General features: G+C 37.6%; 1 protein-coding gene across 14 annotated transcripts in view; it reads left to right on the top strand.

Annotated features, from left to right (window-relative positions):
- The window catches only part of Plcb4 (phospholipase C beta 4), a 381,620-nt gene that overhangs the window by 290,887 nt on the left and 67,788 nt on the right, over window positions 1–22,945 (top strand). For all 14 annotated transcript variants that reach the window (XM_074074368.1, XM_074074360.1, XM_074074366.1 and 11 more), the window contains 6 exons: window positions 5,671–5,752; window positions 6,637–6,737; window positions 7,349–7,406; window positions 14,646–14,754; window positions 18,570–18,780; window positions 22,306–22,399. In XM_074074368.1, coding sequence (XP_073930469.1) covers window positions 5,671–5,752; window positions 6,637–6,737; window positions 7,349–7,406; window positions 14,646–14,754; window positions 18,570–18,780; window positions 22,306–22,399 — 655 coding nt within the window. The remainder of the gene's footprint in view (window positions 1–5,670; window positions 5,753–6,636; window positions 6,738–7,348; window positions 7,407–14,645; window positions 14,755–18,569; window positions 18,781–22,305; window positions 22,400–22,945) is intronic.

Here is a 22,945-nt window from a genome sequence, read left to right as displayed (position 1 = left end):
AGACACATTCTCAACATGTACTGTTTAATAGTTGTGCTGACACACTTTACCTCTGAGGATTCCCCATGCATCTTTCTTTGCTGCTTCTCACCTCCTTTCAGGATTTAGGGTGTGCTAATGGTCTGTGTGTGTCCTTGGAAGCTCTTGTGAGGGTGGTGATGGGAATTCTTGGCCAAACTCTCCAGGATCATTTTGCTTGATGTTTATGTAAGTATTAATGGAAATCCTAGAAGCTGGGTTGGGCATCAAAACATCAGCTGTTCACATTAATTCAGGAGGTTATCTGGATTCATGAGCCTAAGCCATACAATCTGAATCAAACACTGCCTCTCCAGATATAACCCACTCTTCCTGGACTCTCAAGACTTGGGATCATGTTGCCAGCTTCTCTGGACACCACTTTAGCAGAGAAGCAAACTGACAAAGAAAACCTAGATGGAATCCTGTTTTATGACAAATTTATCTTTCACAGTAAGGTAAATAGGTCATCAAGTGTGTGGTATTTGAGTAGATCCACTTCCACAGTGGCCTGCTGGTTACTCTTGGCCATTTCCCACTCTTCTTTTCCTACCTTCCCATCCAGCCACTTCATTCACTCTGGAGCTTTCATTCTGCAACCTGAACCCGGTGCAAGTGTTTCCATACTCCCTCAACATTATTCTTATCACATTGAACAGAAGTGTCCTAGAGGTGATCATCTTTTAATTCCATAGGTTCTAAGAATCATGAACTTAACCATACAGGTGACATGACTGAAATATTTATGAAAAAAACAGAACATCTAGAAACCATGAAAATGACCTCGTGCAGTATTCTTTTTTATTTAAGCTCTTAGGAGTTCTTACTGGGTCACAGACGCCATGGATTTGTTGTACTCTTTACAAATCCATATATAGAATTCTCTAATTTTTATTTAATAACTTACAAGCAAGTCAACTTTGTATATCCTCTTTAGAAGTTTACAAAAAAAAACCAAAAACAAAAAAAAACCCTATTAGAGGCCTTGCCTAATGGTTGTTGGTAAATAAACTTCACACTGATCCTTATATTATTTAAAACCTTTTTGCTTGCTTGAGTAATAGTGTGATGATTTTTTTAATGTAACCTAGTAACCTACAGCTATTCCTGTACAGTGCATTTTTATTTAAAATTGATATTGAAATAATCCAAACTTTAGAAAGCACAGATAAGTGTGTGATGAACAGAAATGTAAATTAGATCTGCATTACTGTCCTGCCTTTTCTTCCAAGAAAAGGTTCAGAAAGTGGACAAAGTGGAAATGTGTAGCTTATGATCAAAGTACTTCTATCAGTGCTAATACATTTGCCTGTATCCTTCCCATCAAACCATGGCTGAATGGGCTTGGAAGCCTCTTCTGATTGTGTGTATCTTTATCTACCATGTTCACATACAAAAAGATTACTGCTGTTTTGGTAGAAATAGCCTAGGTGTTTTGGCATCTTCTTTGGCTCTCTTTGACCTGGACTCTTTGGTACTTGCCAGTACCCACAGGTGTTTGACACTAGACATCTCTGAGTTGGGGGCAGTTTGTTAGAGTTGGTGAAGACTTGATACAAAGCCAACAAAAAGCAGATAATTCTACTGGTAGAGGAGCTGCCAAAGTTTAGGTGGAAATTGTCCTGCATGTTTTAAAGGATATGAAGAGTAAACACTTCTAAAATGTCATTTCATCACTGTCATTCTAAAGTTCTAAACATGGAAACTATTAATGTGGTATACATCATGTTAAAAGGGATCTGGCTTATAGTCATTGCATAGTTCAGGAATGGCCCCTATTCTTGAACATCAAACCAAAATGTAATATCCGGGAAATTACGGGAATGACAAATGAAGAAATTCTCACTCTATGGCCTCCTTTTCTCTTTTCTTTTTATGTCCATAATCTTATGCAGTGTAACTTTCTCTCAAATTTATAAAATCAAATTCAGTTAACCCCCAACTTGAACCAAAGCTTTGAAAATAACCTTTTTCTTTTTCTGTCTCCCATCCCTTATAACCTGGAGTGGGATCCAGTGAGAGGGAGTTGAGTAATGGGGAAGCAGACACTGGTTGTAGACAATAGCTACAGAAGATCTTGAAGGAGACAATTGTGTTGAAGTAGGCTAGGAGCCTCAGATATGATCATGGCAGCTCAATTTTACATGGTCCAACCAATATCCTAAAGTTCCAGCAGCCCTATAAGGAAGGTCTAATTCTACAGGGGCAGTACCTCCATTCCCACCTTTCAGGAGTCTTCTGTGATTGTGTCAGAAGATAGTGTTATATATAATCCTTTGATGTACTGCAGACCTTGGGCAGGCAAGCAAAGAGTGGGACTTAATTTCTAGGATGGTTGCTCTCTTTAATCACTCATGAGGCCTATGGAATACAGAATTCAGAGAGAACTCTAATAGGACTGGGCACAATTCAGGAACATACGTTTTTGTAATATTTATTTTGGGAACGGGCAGCAGTTTGTTTTGATTCAATAAAATTTCATTGAGCACCTGTTAGCTAGGAAGTACTAAGTTGTGGGCATAGAGCTGTATATAAGGAATTGGATAAATCACGATCCCTTTGTAAACATGTATGTTCCCAGGAAATACCCCATGATGTTGTGTAAAATGTTTCCAGCCTGTGACAAGTGTGTTTCTCTCAGAACTTTTCTTGAAGGGCATCTTTTTGGAAACCTAAAGAATTCACCTTCACTGCACAGCCCCCATGCCTAGTGAGTCCATTTTCATACTCAGGAATGACTCAGAAAGGTGCCTGGAGCCAAGGAAATGGTCTATTTGATTTCCTTGCTCCCACCTGTCTACCTAGGTTTGTTCTCTTTTAGAACAAGGTGAGCAAACCTGATGTCTGGATGCTCAGCCCAAGCATCCTCGTGAAAAGCTGGGCCTGAGAAATCAGCCTCTCCTCTCTCCTTCTTCCTCGTCCATCTTCCTAACACTCTGGTCTCATTTTTAGCACATAGCCAATCACTCACCAAAAGATTCTATTTCCACACACTCTTCTCTTTCTACTTCACCAGAAGAGCTCAGGCTCCATACCTATTGCTTCCTGACCACACTGATTAGTTTTCAGCTCATTACACCAGGGCTGTCCAGCCTTGAATCTGTTGGCATATGCAAGATTGGTATGCAAAGATTTTCCTCCTAATTACAGGTACCTGAACCCACTGAGAGTCTGTAGTTCTTATGTTAACACATACTTTTGTAGAGAAAAATACATGGAATAGCTACTTTACTCTAAATTTAAAAAGGTTAGATAAGTTGCACCTTACCCCAATTCAATATTTTAAAATTGCATGAACTCTCAAGAATGAGAAAATATGAACACATCATCCCTATACTGGAAATCTGTTAACCAATTTACTTGATGTCACACATCTATGCTTTCCCCATGTCTGTAGGTTCATAGGTCTCCTTACACTTGAATACAACTCTCTCAAGAACTCTTTAACAATGTGCTTTGTGAAGTATTCTTGGACCTAGTATGAAACAATAAAGCTTTCAGTGAACACATAATAATTCATTTAACTAAAGTTCCTTTCTCACAGTCTATTTTGGGAAGTTGTACTCTGCAGTTGAAGTGGTGCTTTCTCCCACTCACCAAGATTAACTGGCTGTCAGTGCTTACATTCACTTAAACATGCACAGTGGAATACAAGAAAAGTTTAGGTGTGAGACTCAGTTAAAACCCTCTAGTGCTCAGCAGACATTCCAAAGCCAAGAATCATAGGTGAAAGTCAGCTCTGCCTTCAAACAAATGCAGGACTACTGAGTTTAGTTTCAGTGGCCATAGTAACACAAGACCTGGGCTTTCAGTCAGGAATTGAACAACATCTCCTTGGGTGGTAAAGGCACAGCATGAAGCCAACTGGGATTCAGGGTACCAGCTCCTAACCTCAGTATCTTTCATTTTAAGAATCAGGAGCACATTCTTTTATGAGGGGTCTCTCTTTCCTACTTTTACCAACAACAGGAATTGTGCTCATTAAGATATTATGCATTTAACTAGCTTTGATCTTCCCTGAATGTGTTGAAAAGCTATTGAGAAATATCAGGTCTCAAATCAGAGAACAAAAGAGTGGAATGGGTCCTGCCTATGGGGTTGGTACTAGTGGGAGAGGGGACAAAGTGGGGAAAGGGTGTGGGAGGGTGAATATAGTGCAAATACTGTATGTACATGTATGTAAATGGAAGAATGATACTTGTTGAAACTATTCCAGGAATAGGGGAAGGGGAGAATAAAGGAGAACTATGGGGGAAGGTGAATTCAAGTATGATATATTTGTATATTGTAAGAACTTTTGTAAATGCCACAATGTAATGTCACCCAACACAACAATTAAAAAAAAAAAAAGAAATATCATGTCTCAAGTCAGTGCTAAGATTCTATTGAAACAGTAAATAATTGTTCCCTGTCCTGCCCCAACCTTTCATGGTAAAGTCCCTAATCTGGCATTGTAAAGTGACTCAACAGTGCTTAGCATGAAAACAAAATAAAAATATCTGATATAAGTCTCAATTACAGTAAGCATGTAAACCAGCACAGTAGCAATCATAGTTGGGGTTACTCCTTTCCCCAAATCCAGATATTGTCAATGTGAGCTTTGATTCTGGCCTCTATCTGCCACATTCCTTTTACCTAAGAAAGTAATTTCTTAAGTTCAAAATGAGTCATTGTGGGCTGGGCATAGTGGTGCACATCTGTAATCACAGCTACTCGAGACTGGAGGATCTCGGTTTCAGGTCAGCCCAGGCAAAAAAATGTTAGTGAGACCTCCATCTCACCAAAAAATCTGGACATGATGGTACACTTTTATATTCCTAGCTGTTCTGCAGACAGAGGAAAAGGATGGCGATCTAAGGCTAGCCTCAAAAAATGTCTGAGCCCCTATCTGAAAAACAAACTGAAAAGCAAAGGATTTGGGGTGTGGTAGAGTCTTCAACTGGTAGAGTACTTTCCTATTAAATGCAAAGTCCTGAGTTCAAACTCCAGTACTACCAAAAATAATAATAATAATGTGTCATTATCTTTGTCCAACAGTCACTGTCATATTCACAAAAATTTAAGGGGACTGCATGTCTTAGAATCAAGTAGAATCAGCTCTGGTATCTAGAGGGACCTAGGAGGAGCTAGTTTGAACAACAAAAACACCCACAAATTAAAAATCATTTTGTTCTCCTTTCTTTCTTTCCTTCTTCCCTCCCTTCCCTCCTTCCCTCCCTCCCTCCCTTCCCTCCTCCCTCCCTCCCTCCCTCCTTCCTTCCTTCCTTCCTTGTTTCCCTCCTTCCTTCCTTCCTTCCTTCCCTCCCTCCCACCCTCCCTCCTTCCTTCCTCCCTTCCCTCCCTCCCTCCTTTCCTTCCTTTCACAATGGGGTTTGAACTCAGGGCCTACACCTTGAGCCACTTCACCAGTCCTTTTTGCTGATGGGTTTTTTTGAGATATGGTCTTGTGAACTATTTGCCTGGCCTGGCTTCAAACTGCAATCCCCCTGGCTCTCTGCCTCCTGAGTAGCTAGGATTACAAGCATGAGCCACCAGTGCCCGGTTTTGTTCCTTTTTTCTTTTTCCCCAGTCCCACCATCACTAAGATCACTTGGATTTTTTACACAGAGAGCGGAATGAGCAATAATTTTCTTTCTTTCTTTCTTGCCCCAGTATTACTAGAACCTTTGCATCGGGGAAAACAGAAAAGGTGATCTTTCAAGCACTCAAGGAGTTAGGTCTTCCCAGTGGAAAGGTATTCATTAACTTAATGTGTTTTTAAAACCATTTTGTTTATTTATGCGCTTACATGTGATAAACTGGATTATTTATATTAAACTGATCTCACTTAGATTTAATAACGTATGGTACAATTTTCTCTTCTCCTTCCTTATCTCTATGCATTTTAACCTAAGTATTCCAAAATTCAGCTAATTTACTTCAAAGGGATTTTTCTCAGGCTATTTTTCACAGTTTATGGAGCTTATTTTAGAGGAGCCCAGCCATACTGTCTCAACCAAGCACAGCGTCACTGGCAACATGAATAATTAACTAATAAATTCACTTTTTGGAGATGGCCTTGCCATATTTTATGAAGCATCTCTCACCAGACCAACCATTTTTGTTCATGGCCCTTCAGATTTAAAATAATGAAAATTAATTTATAGACTGCAAGAACAATTTAAATGTGCGACTGCTTTTACAAGTGCTATTTAAAAGATGCATTTCAGTATGACAAGTAAAATCTTAATTGGTTATCCTAAGCTTCTCTGTGGTTTTGTGAAAATTCACAAAGTAATAAAGCATGATTAAATACTGGTCTTGATTTCCTTAGTATCCTCTAAACAGGCACTTTTCTCCATCAAGAACACAGGGAGAAAATGTTTCTTTATATTTGTTCTTTGGGATGTTTTCCAGTGAAGCTTTGCTGTGGTCAGATGTTTGTAAGCATAAACCTTGTCCTCCTGGCAACTAGAAGTGCTCATTTACATGCTGTCATCTAGCAGTGTGGCCTGAAAGGTGACCTGTAGGCTTCTGGGATTCCAAGTAGTCAATACTTTGTGTTGTGACCTTACATATTATCACCTTACAAGGAAAAAAATGGCCCTATGACTTGTGACATTCTTGTATTCTCCACAGAATGATGAAATTGAGCCTGCTGCATTTACTTATGAAAAGTTCTATGAACTGACACAAAAGATTTGTCCTCGGACAGATATAGAAGATCTTTTTAAAAAAATGTAAGTTCCATTTATAAGGAAGTGTTATATAAATGTTATCCTTGTCCTTTTTAGATTTTTATAACATTTTTGCCATTATAGTTTAAATAATATGTTAGTATAGGAATATCTAGTCAGAGTTACATTTTCACCTCTTAGCTAATCAGTATAAAAGTTCACTCTGAGTTTTAGAGAAACTTTGACATAAATTAACTGCAGCACCTGGAACTTTCTCCCCCTGGCATTGGCTTTACTAACTACCTATAATTTTAACCTGCTTTTTTAGGTATTAACCCATTATGTGAACTAACTAGATTCAATTTGGAATGTTAGTATGTTGTTGAAAAGTTCATTCATTCCAATTATTTCAAATGGATGACTTACATGTTGTTTTGAAATAATTTCTTTTGATAACGCTAAGAAATTGCAGGCATTTTCTGTGACCTAGTGGGAATGTTTTCTTTCCTTTGTTGTTGAGTCTCTCCCCCCTTACAGTCTCTGGCCACTTTAAGAACTCACCACTACTTCAGGATTAGAAAATAAGTTTAGAATAATTATCATCAACGAATGTCAACATGTAAATCGTACCTACATATACAAAAACTTACTTTTTCTAATAAATTTCTTTTCAGCAATGGAGACAAAACTGATTATTTAACGGTAGACCAATTAGTGAGCTTTCTAAATGAAGTAAGCTTTTTCATACATTAACTCCATAAAGTCTGTGTGCAGTGGCTTGCCTCCTCCAGTGTCTTCATTGCATGCCCATGTCATATCACCTTATTTGCGTTGCTTCTGACCTGCTGATCTTTCCATGATGGCTTTACCAGGTGCAAAAATCAGCTGCTTCCCATGTGTTAATGTGCCTACATGTTGGCTTTGCACACCGCTTTTTGTTGGTTTCTCGCTGTGATGTGTAGCTCTGGTTCTGTGTGTATGTGTGAAATTTGTAATATATTTATTTAATTAAATGTGTCTGTGTTTTTGCAAGATGATATTTAAGGTACTTTGTTTGCCTGTTGATTTCATTAAATAGAGAATGGATTGAGTTTATCACACTGTAGTTGGATTCTCCATTGCTAACTTTGTCTCATACCTTTGCATGGACTGGAAAGCTTTATTTTTGTCTTTTAATGGACTGCATGTTAGAAAAATATGTAGGTTCAAAAAGAATATTTTGACAAGTAAAATATTTGAGTTCCTGGGTGAAAATATAGTGAGTCTTAGGCCAATTGGATTGCAGGTTAATTTTTTTTATTTTTTATTTTTATAACAGGCTCAGAGCTAATTTTAGGACATGATTCACTTAACAACCAAAACTGGTTGACAAAATTTGCTTAAGCACAATGGAAAAATGTTTTTGAACAAGTAAAGGTTGCAACTTTTATTACAACCAAAATAAACCTTTTTCATTACATATACAAAAGAGTGCTTTCAGCAAAACCCACCAAGGCTATTATTAATCCAAAAAGGAAAATGTAGTTTTTCTCCAACACATGAATAATAACAGTTTGAGTGAGGGACAGGAAATATGTTTTTCAAAATAATTTAAGTTAATCATCATAACATATGAGAAAAATGTTAGAAAAGCACAGTGGCTCATATCTGTAATCCTAGCTACTCAGGAAGTAGAAATCAGAAGTTCGAGGTCAGCCCAGGCAAAAAGTTAGTAAGGCCCCATCTAAACCAATAGCTGGACATGGTGGCACATGCCTGTTATCACAGCCGTGCCAGAGGCATAAATAGGAAGATTGGAAGATTGCTAAAGCAAAAAGGGCCAGGGGTGTGGCTCAGGTGGTAAAGTGCCTGCCTAGCAAGCAAGCATGAGGCCCTGAGTTCAACCTCACTACCACCAAAAAAAAAAAAAAAAGACAATGGAAGGGGCTGAGAGGTATTACTTACTGATAAAAGACATGTGTAGTATATATAAGGCTCCATACTCAACTCCCAGCATAAAAATAAAGAAGAAAGGTAACATTGTGCCAGATATGTGGTATTGTCCTTAAAAAAGAGAACAGGCAGTCTATGATTTGCCACTTTGTTGAAACAGACCACATAGTTGCATGGGTCTTCTCTTTTCATTCCTTGTGAGGGTTCAGTGGCTTCCAAGTTATAGAATTACACTTTAGAAACTGCTAAGCCAAAGTCTAGATGCACTGATGCAAAAAAAAGCAGGACTCCATATCCACACAGATGCCTCCATTTTTTAATAATCCTCTCAGTACAATACAATATTTATTTTACTTGAAAACATTTCAAGTTTTTCCACTTCACTAGATTTTAGTCATGCGAATACCGACCGCGTTCATAATCTTTACCCAGATATTATCCACATTCTTATGCCACAATTGCTCAGAAGTTAAAATGCCTTGCTTTATTTCTTTCTGTGCCCCCCCCACAACTTCCTCCTTTTGTTGTTTATTTCTTTTGCTTTATTTCCCTTAGCTGCTTCATGCGCTTTGGTTCATTGATCATCTTAAACTTTGTGAGATGGGCAGGAATCCAGTTTCCAACTAAAGAGGGAAGATAGTTCAGTAGAGAGGAAAAAATCTGCCATATCGTCAATTCATCACTTCCTAAAATAAGACCTCTTATGCGTGTTGGGATGAAACTGGCACCCAGCCATCTATTAAACAGAGACCTTTATACTGCATCTCACTGTTTGAATGCAGAAACAGTTCTGAATCCTGAGGAGAGAGGCCCCTTTCACGGGCTCTTATCTAATGCATTTCCTCTTATGGATTGTTTTTGTTGGTCTACCCAATAATCATTCTTGTAATTCCTATAAGATTTTTGAACTTTTGTTTTGGAAACTTTCGAGCTTGTATTTACAATTTTAAGGATTTAATTTGAAGAAACTATGATCCACCATACTTTGTTGTTCTGACATCCATATTCTTTAGTATTAGGCAAGCTTCTATCTATCACTATTAGTTATAGTGGATAATTGTATTTTTTTAAATGTTTTCTTCTATTTTTCTTGTCCTTAACACTAAGGCAATACCTTGAATTTTTTGGGTGGGACTGATGGAATCAGTGTGATTCTAGATTTCCTTAGGTCATACAGCCCATAAGACAGTCTGGGAAAGTATATAGCCTTTATTTTCAGTCAAAGTGTCTGCCCTAATTCTCTTCCTTTTCTGCTCTAGTGGACTAAACAGGAAAGACTAGGCAAAAATATGAGAGGCTCCTTGATGAAATTGTCAAGCCCAAGGAGTGTTCTGCCAGCTTCTTGCATGCCCTCTTTTAAGTCCTATCCTTCTCCCCTTAATCTCTCCAAAATCAAAAACACTCCTTAGAGCAATTTCAAAACCTGTAATAAAGGAGACAGAGAGAGCCCTCTCAAGAAAGGAACAAGCCTTGGGTTGTAAGGATCTGTAACTCTAAAAGATTAAACCTCATTTTCAAAATGCCTTAGCAACACAGTCTCAACAAGCCAGTATTCACCATTGCCTGGAAGCTCTGGACTATGCAATAAGACAAAAGTAAGAAACAGAGAAAAGGACAAAGCCCTAATCTCCATGTTCACAGATGCTGATGGTCTACCCTGATATCAAAAACAATCAACTGAAAAACTGAATTAATAAGTGGTTCTGCAAGGTAACTACAGCAAAGCAAAAGCAGTGGATGTTTGTGCACCAGCTCAGCCCTGACCAACTGGAATAGAGACAATGGAAAGAAATCCCCTTTGTATTAGCAAATGTCAAGTTGGCTTCCACCATCTTCCAGACTATACATTTTTTATTCTTTATATGGACTTTTCAGTTTAGTGTATGTATTTTCCTCCATGAGGTAGAAGGAAAGGAGAGACTATAGTGTTTGTGCACCTCTTTCCTGTCCATGCCATCAGTACTCACTAGATTGTCAGTGGTGGCTTTACACCTCTCATCCACTGCTCTTTAGTCAGTGCTCTCACAGTATGATCTGTGGACCAGCAATATTGACATCCCCTAGGAGCTTGTTAGAAATGCAGAATCTCAGGTCCCACCCAGAACTGCTGAGTCAGAATCTGCATTTAGTAAGATCTCCTTGTGATTTGTCTGTGCTTGAAAGTTTGTGCAGCACTGTCTAGTGAATAACTGAATTCCTCCTTCAGATGCTTAGTGTGAGTGGGAAAAATATAAGAGTAGTATCATATAAGCTCTGGTGTTCTCTATACAGAATTTACTCATGGAAATCTACCACTCACATCTATAATATTGCCACAGCAATGTCTCTGGGTCCCATCCAATGGACAGAGGAAAACTTTCTTTGCCGAAATCATGAAAATTACAAACTAGGGTGTAGAACACTAGTGGAGGCACTTGTTGGGAGCTGCCACATGGTTACATCTACTGTCAATTCAGCTGCTTATGTGGCACAACTAATTAAAATCTTTGGGCTTCAGTTAGTTTCACCTTCTTTTCCCTGTTCGTAATGAGAAGCTAAATTGATTTCAATGTCACCCTCATTTTCTACTTGACTTCTTACAAAGATGGTAACAACTAAGGGCCTGCAGAATTGAGGGCTGCATAGAGTACAAGAGAGGTAAATCAAAACAAGGAAGAGAAGATGGCCACATTAATCAGGAATGAGCTTTATTTTCTAATTATTTCTGGTTATTCTCCCCCTGCCTCAGGCAGATCATGTAATCACATTAGGATTAGACCTGATTTTTTTCATTTTCTGTTTTTATAGTTGGAAGTATGTAAAAAAACCATTTAAGTTCTCTTTCCTTTACAATATCTTTATTCTTTATGCACAGGCACAAAGAGAGGAAGAGAAGGAGGTATTTTCATATTATGAGTAAGCTTATCCTTGCCCATTTTTCATTTCTTTTGACTAGTACTTTTTTATCAACATCCATCTCTCCCAATGCTACTTGGATTGAAGTTAGCTCATGCCTTTTCTCAGAAAGAGTAAGGACAGTTTTGGGGACCTGCTCATTATCTCCTAGTTTACTTGGGCACAATTCTGTGATCTATTTTTGGAAGGTATTTGGAATCTCGTTTTATAAAGCACTGGATATCATGGGATGAATATCCTGGGTACATAGTTTATCCAAGTGAAAACTGATGGCCCCTCAGAACTGAGAAGCATTCACATCCCTGTGCTGTGTCTTAAGTGGAACTTTTCTGTAGTCTAAGACTCTGAGATCACGTGATTTTCTCATTTTTTTCTCATCATAATTATAGTTTTATGATTCTAATGCAGACCTTACCCTTTGTTTCCTGCCTCGATATTAGTCAGATGAAAATGTGAACATTTTAGGGAATGCAATAGATCATGTTATCTGGCAGAGCAGATGCAAATACAAGTGCAATTTCATATTGTCTATACTTAATGCTTACTTACTGCAAATGTAATTTTTAGACTGGGGGTATTCATGCATCTGTTACAGGAACTGATTTTCCTGGCTATCACTTCTGATAAATGGCCTAGTGAACATTATGTCCTCTGACTGTATTTTAATGGGGCTTAATTGAAAGGGCATTTCAAATAATTAGCCCTATCCTTATAGGATTTATTTGGGATTTTTCTTCATAAATACACAAATGTGTTAAAATGTAGACTCTTGCAGGTTAGAGCAGTGCTTCTTCAACTTGAGCACATCAGAATTACTTAGAAAGCTTATTGAAAGACAGATTCCTGGGTTCTGCCCCAGGGAATCAGTATATCTAGGGAAGGGCCTGAGAATCTGCATTTCTTCTTCTTTTTTTTTTTTTTTTTTTATAAAGTGGGATTTATTAGAGAGAAAGGAAAGGCTACAGCTAGAGAAGTGTAGCGGAGCCCGGAAGCCGGTAACTCCGAGAATCTGCATTTCTAACGCGCTCCCAGAGATAGTAATGGTGCTGTGCCATTCACAGACCACACATCCACATGTGTGTGTTTTAGCACACATGTGTATATATAAAAACATGCAGAAACACCTGAGTTCCCACTTTTCCTTTCACTAACTCTTCCTTATGGCTGAATCCCTTCTTTCACTCACTTTTTAATTCATAAGGATTTGCTATCATCTCCATGAGTCCACACAACTTACCAATCAGCATATCTTTAAATCAAATATGGAAGAGAAATACAGTGGCCAACTATGACCATAACTGCACTGGACGCTAAGAAGGTCCATTTTCATCCCACATCCATCTTTTTCCATGGTGGTTATGGGAGAAGGGATGTGCCTAGAAAGAGATTTTAGATTTTATTTGTTTGCTTTTAAAACAATTTATTCTCACCCAGGGTGGAGCTCCTGATTCCCTTGAATAGCAGGCTCTGTTGCATGACGGCATCAATTTTCTAAACAAGGTGCAGCATGCCTTCATTTGCCTGACATTCCATGGTTCACCTCACAATCTCTCCTTCTCTGCATATCCCATCACTTTTGTTCTTTATGGTCTAAGGCCTGTTATTATGTAGCAGTTTCTGCTCCAGCAAATGCATGGATGTAAATTGATGTGAGCTGTGATTTCTTAGATTACAACAGAAGCATGCTTCATTGGGATAACTTGCCAAAAAGATATTGATTCCTTATAAGTTAAAACTCTTAACTCAATCAGCGGTGGGGAGAGGACTGGAAAAGGCTAGGACCACCTGTGCTTTAGGAAATGATATCAAGTGTTCCTTGGCCAGAGATGCTCATCATCTTTTCAGATGATTATCTCAGAACAAATGGGCAAGGGAAAGCCAGATGAACTTTTAACAATTGCTTCTTAAATCCCTTTCCAATAATATTTTTTCAAGTCTGTGTATATATTTGGGTAAAGAGTTGTTGCCATGGTCCTATTTACTGACCAAGTCTTTTTCACATCTGCTTGTTGGCCATTAGTCCATGGAAGTTTAATTATTTATTTATTTACTTCTCTGAGGCATGACAAGGGAGGGACACAATGAAGCCCTGTCATTCAAAGTGAACAATAAGGAATGGGCCCACTGCCTATACACACACACACACACACACACACACACACACAGAGGCATGTGCACACACCCACATGCACATACATAGTTGTAGCTGAGTTAAGTAGTAAATGGACTTTTCACCATCCCAGGAAGTCAGGACAGCATCACTTCAGGGAGCATGCAGCTTCTAGGAAGTATCTTCACCCATGTACTCTGCCCAAGGAATTGTCTCAGGGCAAAGTGAGTTAAATTTCATAGTGAAAAAGAAACTTCTGAATTACTAATATTTAAGTTCATATTTTATATGGTTTCTATCTTATAAATATCCTTGTGCTTATTAATTCTCATTACTACAATTGTAGTAACTTCATTTTGAAAAATAGGGGCTTAAGAAAATAAATGAAGTTTGCAGAATGCCCAAGAAATTTCTTATTGATATAAAAAGATATAATTAAAATGAAATGGTGCTTGCTTGTCTAACATTAGAGTTTTGTTGTTATTGTTTTGGGGTTTTCTTGGCACTTAACTTAGTATATGATCTATTTCTTTCTATAAAATTATTTTTATTTTTTTACTTTTTTTTCGGTGCTGGGGACCGAACTCAGGGCCTTGCACTTGCCAGGCAAGCGCTCTTCCACTGAGCTAAACCCCCAACACCCTATTTTTTTACTTTTTAAAGCTAATTTCAATATTAAATTTTTAATTTTTTAAAACATTTTGACCTCACTTTTTATATACTTATGGCAAATGTCTTACCTATGGTATGGGAAATAGAAAGCAAAGCACAATATATCTGTAGTGTATTGCTCAATTTTTGAAAAACCCCACATTTCCTCTCTTTCTTATTCTGCGAGAGAAACCAATAAAGTACTACCAAATTTGGACTTTTTGAAGTGTACTTTAGGGAGAAATACAGGAAGGCAGTAAAATCTGATGTTTGTAATTATAATAGTCTAGATATGTCCTGTTTTAGAAATTATATATTGAGAAACGTAAAATGCCTCAAGGGCGAGAAATGTCGACCTAAATGGAGTTATCTTCTCATCATAGCATCAACGAGACCCTCGACTGAATGAAATTTTATTCCCATTTTATGATGTTAAAAGGGCAATGCAGATCATTGAGATGTATGAGCCTGATGAAGATTTGAAGAAAAAAGGTAATAAAAGTGAAAAGAGAAACTTTTTCTTGAAAAAAGGAAATTTGCAACTTTTGAAGACATTGGATTTTTACTTAATGGTATCTTAAATGCTTTGGAGCTCCCTAGAGTGAAGGAGTAGTAACTGATTTTTTTTCCCCTGTTCTTGTTAGTATAAATTTTACCTTCCATCAAAATTGGTCCATATTGCCTGAAGTATATTAATAAATTTATTGTGCTATTAAACACTCTATTGTGATATTTCGCCAGGTACTTTTTTATATTAGACTTCAATTTTACATAGTGCATAAAATGTAAAAATGCCAAATATAATCTCTATTTGCACTCTTTGAAAAGAATTTCTGTCTCGTAAATTCTTTCATCTTTTTTTTTTCTGCCTTCTCTGTTTTACCAAGTCAAATAGATTTAACACAATTTGATGAGCCCTCTCACCCTCTTTTGACCTCTGGAAGGAGAGATGAAAATAATTGATATGAAATTAAATAGTTAGGAATCACTTTAGCAAATTGTTGACATTTCTGGATTTTTTTGGAAATAGTGTTTGGTCCAAATATTGGTCAAAGGAAAAGCATGGAGAAGAGTTTGAAGGTCAGTGCCACAGCAATGGGGAACACTGGCAGAGAGTTGAGGTATGAAGCTACTATAATTGTAAGGCCACTGACCTTGTGTACCAGCAGAGACTGAAAGGAAATCTTGGCTTAGGTTTTGTCTGTCCCATGTGCTCGTCAATCTCAGAGCCTCGGTTTCCTTCTCTTGAGAATGAATTCTTTTTTATTTGTACTAACTGCCCGTGAATGTGGCTGAAAGGCTTATAAATTCTCTGAACTCATATACAACCTGTTGATAGCTACACATCATGGCAGGATTTTCATGGAGTCATGCATGTTTACTTTCTACTTACAGCCATGGATTCCTATTTTCAGCAAGAATGCTCAGTACTTACTTGTTCATCAATATTCTGAATATCATGATTTGTTTTACATTGTATGTGATTAAAACATATGGCAGAGCAGCAGTGGAAGCTGGTACAGTTTGGTACAGTTCTTCTTGCTATGCTGGGGCTATGTGACCTTGAGCAAAGAAATAGCTTCCTGGGCTTCAGTTTCCCTGCTTGTGAAATACTGGGGCTCATGCAGTCATTTAATAGTACTTACTGTCATTTTTGGGGGGTGCAGGGAATCAAACCCAGGGCCTTGCATAGGCTAAGCATATGCTGTACTACTAAACTACAACCCCAGGGCCCAGTGTCATTTTTTAAAATTTGTGGAGGGCTGGCTGGGTTCCAAGCACTGTGCTAGATACTGAGAATTCAAAACACAGTAAGAAATATCTCCTGCTTTGAAAGCAGTTGCGATCATTCAAAGGGAAAGACAAGTGACTCAACAATTCCTTGGCAATGTGATAAATGTAAGATAGATGTGTGTCTGGTTATTTTTAAAGTCCTTCCTAGTCCTAAAAGTTGACACAGTTACCATTGACACCATCTAAAAGTGTAGCTTCACCATTTAATAAATGGTAGAAATTTTAAAATCTGTCATCATCTAGTGTGAGTGAGAATGTGGTATAAAAAGCATTTATGAGCTTCTGGTGGGAGTGTAAATAGGTCCAACCATGGTGGTATTTGGGCAATAGCTCATAAAATGGAAAATGTACCTCTCAAGTATCCCAGCATTTGCACTTCTAGTTATATGCCCCAGAGACTTTCTTGGATGTTTCCCAAACTATGGATGTCATTATGGTGGTAGAGAGTAAGTGCTAAGACCTCTGCTCTATCCATACCCACTCCTTGGGGACACTCATGCAGGCCAGAGGTTTTGTCTCTTCTATATGCATAAGACTTTCAGATTAAACTCTCCAGTCCTAATCTCAAACTTAAACTCCAGGCCTATAGTAGAACTGCCTGTTTGGATGTCAAAATAGGATTTCCAATGTATATTTGCAACATGCTTTGATTTTCACTAACCCCAGATGTGTTTCTCTCTTAGCCTATAAAATGGTTCCATTATTCACTCCACTTTTTAAGTCAAAATCCTTGGAATCATCCTGGACTTATTCCATTCTTTCACATCACATCTGATCCATCAAGAAAACCTGCAAGATTCAGTGTCAAAATAAACCACTTTTCACCATCTCCACCTTTCCAGACTATGCAAGCCTCCATCCTCTCTCCCTGGGCATTGCCAGTTGACTTCTTACTCATCTTTTCCTTTCTACTCATGCTATGCTCCATGAAGCAGCCAGAGTAAACCTAAAAGCAAATCCAAAGGTGATATTTCACTCACCAAAACTCCCCAAAGCTTCCCAACAAACTTATAAGGAAATCCAAAGTACTCAGTGAGAACTAAAATTCAGCTTATATAACCTTTGGCCACCTCTCTAGCCTTATTTCCAGCCACTTTTCCCCTTTGTTGCTCATTCTGTCTTGCTGTCAGTGAATGAACTTGCACACACATTCCTGCATCATGGTCTTTGCACTTGCTGATTCTTCTTCCAGGAGTGAGTTCCTCCCACTCCCAGGTATGCATGTAGCTTGTTTCTCATTGCATGTATGTCACCTCCTCAGAAGGGCTTCCACTAGCTACATATCTAACACAGCATCCTGCCATTCTTTCTTATCTTTCTTCCTGCTTTTTTTGCCCTGTTAGCACTCCATGACACTTATTTTACTTGTTAATTAATTAATTTATTTCATATATTTCATAATATGAGAGTTTCATGAAGGTGGGGCTTGTCTGTTTTTTCATCACCATATCCATCCCAGTGCCTCAAAAGTACTTGCTATTAAAGTGAATGAATGTGCCCAAGGAGAAAGGTATATAAACTTCTGTTGCATACTTTCAGTTGAAATTACCAATTATCTAAATATCCATAAAATGACATTCAGTAAAATACATTCAGTAAAAAATAACTGAACAAGATATATATAGAGATAGATATATAATTTTTATATGTATGTATATATACGTATAAAATCCACACAGTGGGGTATCTGCTATAAATTTTTAAAACTTCAAAAATGATCTGTTAAGATAGAAGTATATGTTGTGAAACCACAGAACTATTTGGGGACTGTTACACACTAAAACTAGACTAGTGGTTTCTCTGGGGCAGTAGAAAGATGGAATTTAATGCAGTTGAGGTGGAGCACATAGAGTGCTGCAATGGCATTTGTAATTAGGTGGTCCTTTAAAAATGTAAATCAAATAAAGAGAAATGTTAGGATCTAACAATGCTGTGGTATAATTCCCTGCGTGTTTATTGTACTATCATTTGTATTTTTCCGTATATGTGAAATTGTTTCATAACCTGCAATTTTTTAAATAAAAAGGCAAAAAGCTGAGGTTGACCATGACTGACAGGATGGCAGAAGATGCATAAATACTAATTGTCTGCCCTACAGTTACCGTGTGGACCCTGCCCCATGTCAGAAAAGAGTGATTGCCACAAACAGGAGCTCTTGTATTCACATTGCAATGACCCCTGTGTCCTCTTCTCACCAGCCTCAAACCTTGTCTTTCAGATAAATTAGAAAATTTAAATTGTTTATGTTAGGGGAAGCTTCCCCTAAAGTACATTCTCCAATCCATTATGATTTACAATTAATATGTCTTCTGTTTGTTAAAAAGCTTCTCTCATATATATTTTCTTACTATTCATGACGATCTTGGAAAGCAGGTAAGAGCCAGTGTTTTCACACTTGGCAGAAGAGGAAGCTGACACCCAGCAGCATAAGGAGCTGTCTGTTTGCCTGCATAAAACATGGGATGTGCATTTTCAGAGCTAAAAGTGCTACTAAGATGTTCTTTTTCCCCTAGGCCTCATTTCAAGTGATGGATTTTGCAGATATCTGATGTCAGATGAAAATGCCCCAGTCTTCCTAGATCGTTTAGAACTTTACCAAGAAATGGACCACCCTCTGGCTCACTACTTCATCAGTTCTTCCCATAATACCTATCTCACTGGCAGACAGTTTGGTGGGAAGTCTTCAGTAGAAATGTACAGACAGATTCTCCTGGCTGGTTGCAGGTCAGAAATTCAAGATGACAATTTGGCTTTTTGTTTTGTTTTGTTTTGCTTTGTTTTGTTTTTTGTATATGACGCCCTTTGATTTGTAGTTGTCCCTATTACCTATAGGATATATGTTCCAAGACCCCCAGGGGATGCCTAAAACCATAAATAGTACCTAATTCTAGATACACTATGTTTTTTTCCTATACGTAATTAAAGTTTTAAATAATTGGACATAGCAAGAGATTAACAATAATGACTAATAATAAAACAATTATAGCAATATACTGTAATAAAATTGCCAACATCACCTTTGTGCTTTGGGGCCATTATTAAGTAAAATAAGGGTTACATAAACAAGTGCTACCATACCATGACCGTCAATCTGATAACCAAGAAAGCAACTGAGTGACTAAATGGGTGGTAGTGTGTACCTACTGGATATGCCAGACAATGATGTGACTCCTATTCCAGGCAGGGCATGGAGCCAGTAAGTGATTTCATCATACTGTTCACAGTGATGTGCAATTGAAAACTTATGAATTGTTTATTTCTGGAATTTTCCATTTAATACTTTTAGAACCTTGTTGACCACAGGTAACTGAACCATGGAAAAGAGACAACTCTCATCTGCTTTTCTCTGAAATAGGAAATGGTAATCAGTGTGAAAGGGACATTTATCCTTCTCTACAATGGATTATGATGGTCATTTAACTTTGTAAAAGAAGGACAGTAACACTTTCAGGAAAGTTTACAGTCGGCCTGTGGATCAAAAGATGATATTTTGTCGTAAATTTAATATATGTCCCCAAAATAACAAAAAAGAAAACATGCATACCTTAAGAAATCATGTTAAATTTTCTCCTGGTTCTTATAAATTTAGCTTTAATGTTAAAAGTTCAGAAATTTAGTTCCCTGAGAAGATTATTGAAAATAATTTCTATGAAAGCAGGCAAATATTTGAGGCTTAAAATATGATAAAAGTGCTGAAAGTGAAAAATAAGAAATGTAGTTACATTATAATTTTCTCTGGGTTATCAGTCTGGGCTGGCCTGGACCACAGTCCTCCTGTTTTAAGCTTCCCACTATAACTGTTATGACAAATACGTGCTAACACTTGTTGAGATGGGATCTCTCAAACTATTTTGCCTGGGCTGGCCTCAAACTGGGTCCTCCAGATCTTAGCCTCTCATGTAGCTAAGATTACAGGTGTGAGCCGCAGGTGCCTGGCAAAGAAATAAATTTTAATATCATTTAAAACCAGCCCATATTCACATTTCCGAGTTGTCCTCAAATTGTCCTTTATTGTTGCTTTGCATCCAATAAGATTTCACCCAGAACCATCCTGCTTGTTACATCTGTTAAGTCTCTTAATCTCATCTAGTTCCTTTTCAATAATACCAGTGTGATGAGGAGTATGATGTGGTTTTAACCTGTATATGCCATGAAATAACATGTTAGTTAATTCGTTCAATTTTCTGACATTTAAAGAAGCAGCTTGTTTTGGAGTGTTGCTCTGAGTTTGTACATACATTTGTTTTGAATCTCTGCCTCTGAGGACTCTCTCTTGGATAGATGATTCAAGCGTCACATGGGTCATAGTATCTTAGCACCACATGAGGTCCTGGAAATTAGATACAGTCAATGCTCTTGTAGAACAAGGTCTTGAAATAAAAATGAGGTTGGTATATAGGAAAATGAGTTGCTTTTACACTTAGGCTTGAGGACTTCTGTGTAAAAGTGCTACAAAATTATTTTATATACCTTTGGTAAAAACTTTGGCAAAATGGAGGGAGACATATAAAATATTAGAGCAAAGAAATACATATTTTATAGCATCAAAATGACACTATCAGAAGGAGAAACATGCAACTCCTGAAGTCTGTGCTGTCCCCAGTAAGATAGGTGGATGGCATCTAATGCCCTTTCATCTCAGTGGATAAGCTAATGTGGACCTTGGTGTTGGCCCTTCTGGCTCCATCAAACAATTATCCCTGCCATTACAATAGCCAGGGAAAGGTGGAGTGGATCAACCAACAGAAAATATCCTGACTTCCTAGTAAAGCAGCACCTGTGGCTGTGACCAGGTAGGAGTGTGTCACCAGAAAGCACATGATTTGGCACAATGAGAAGTGAGGCAACATGTTGAGGGCATGTAAATTTTTCATAAACAAAAAAGCAAAATACCACATCTCCTGGGTATTTTGAAGGCAAAATTGAGACTTTTGATTGTTTTGAAATGTGTCCTACTCTTTTCAATAGGGAAAAACCTTATTCATTTTTGATAGAAATAAGCTATTTGTAGTGAAAAGATTTGTATGTGGACAAAATCTTGAGAGAAACCAAGAAAAATCGGGGTAAGACTTGCTAAGGAAAAAAATTATGTTAATTAATTCTACTTGTGTGGCAATCCTTCAGTGAAAACAATGTAACTGTATGAAGTTAAGAGAGGGTAGGGAATGTGGCTCAAGTGTTGCAGTGCCTGCTTACAGTAAGTGTGAGAACCTGAGTTCAAACCCCAGTATCGCCAAAAAAACAAAACAAAAACATCAAAGAGAAACATAGAAAATAACCTATGGCCTTGCAAAAAGAACACATCTTGAGGAAAAATAGACAAATTATGTTTATTAATTCATATACATTTAAACATATTTTGTGAGTTCATAGGAATATACTAGGTATGATCTGAAGATTTTTACAGTAAGCTTCCTTATTCACAGATTTATTACATGTAGTTTTGACTAACCATGGTAAAAAGTGAATAAATTAATTAATTACATAAATTTCAAAATCAAAAATTTTAAATTGCCACACATGCATTGCACAGCTCAGTTGATGAGGAGCAGCTCTTCGTCGGTCCCATGTTTCCACCAGTTGTGTTTTAAATCATGTGATCTGCTGAGTGTTTTCCTGTTAACTTCAAGAGAATTTGCTTTCCAAAAAGCAAATGGTAACCCTACAGCAATGTACAAGCTAACGTGCGTAATTTAAGTGACAAAGTGAAAATTTTAGATTTGTCGAAAGGTGGCTTGTGTTTAGCAGAAGTTGAACAGTGTTATGGGAAAAATGAATCCAGAATCTGCATTATTCAGGATAAAAAGCATGAAATAAGGCCTAGTTTTTGGTGAGCAGTATTAATGTGCACAAAAGTAGAAGTAACTCTTTTTCTCCCCCCCTTGGAACTTACTCTTTTTTTTTCTTTTGATTTAATTTTATTGTATTTACATTTGCTTACTTGTGTGTACATTATTTGGGCCACCTGCCCCTCCCCCCGCACACACACATTTCTGGGCAGAACCTGTTCCACACTCTTGTTCTCCAATTTTGTTGAAGAGAAAACGTAAGAGATAGTAAGAAAAACAGTGTTTTTGCTGGTTTGAGATAAAGATAGTTATACAGAGATATTCCTACTTTTGTTACCATGCATATGTGTATTACTACTTGGTTCATCTCTACCAGACTTCTTCACTGCTTCCTAGTCCCCCTGTAACAGACATTGTTTTACTATAAGGGTTCAACATTGTACTTTCACTATGTTCCTAGGTGTGTAGAACTTGACTGTTGGGATGGAAAAGGTGAAGATCAAGAACCGATAATAACACATGGAAAAGCAATGTGTACAGATATCCTTTTTAAGGTACATCTTAAAATTACATAATGATACCTTTTCCCAAACTATTGAAAAAATGTAGGAAATGGAGCTGGAGGTAAGATAACATTTATTCATTTCCTCCAGCATTGTCCCTTCTTATTTATTTCTTCCCATTTTGAAATTCAAGACCAATGTCATCTTCACTCAGTGTCTCTTTTGTGCTATTTTTACTGCTTTCTCATGGTGATTGTTAAATAAGCAGATTTCTCTAGTAGTCTACCCAGTCTTACCAATAATAGCTTTTCAAGCTAAGCTCAGTGGGGTACACAGAAGGATTGCTTGAGTCTAGGAGTTCAAGGCCAGCCTGGGCAACATAGTAAGACCTTGCTCAAAACAAAATAAAGCAAACAAAAATGGGGGGAGGGGTTGTCCTTATCCACATTTTTGCTTGTTCACGTCACGTTATTCCTGAAGGACTATGGTGGCATAACAGATAAGTACAGAAAAGAAAAGTAGATCATAAATAGGGCCTATAAGAAAAAGAGTATTTGATAATGAGGTTAAGTTTATGAATGCTTGTCAAAAAATCTT

The sequence above is a fragment of the Castor canadensis genome, chromosome 5, assembly GCF_047511655.1.
Source record: "Castor canadensis chromosome 5, mCasCan1.hap1v2, whole genome shotgun sequence".
NCBI lineage: Eukaryota > Metazoa > Chordata > Mammalia > Rodentia > Castoridae > Castor > Castor canadensis.
This window is presented reverse-complemented; position numbering and strand designations above follow the sequence as displayed.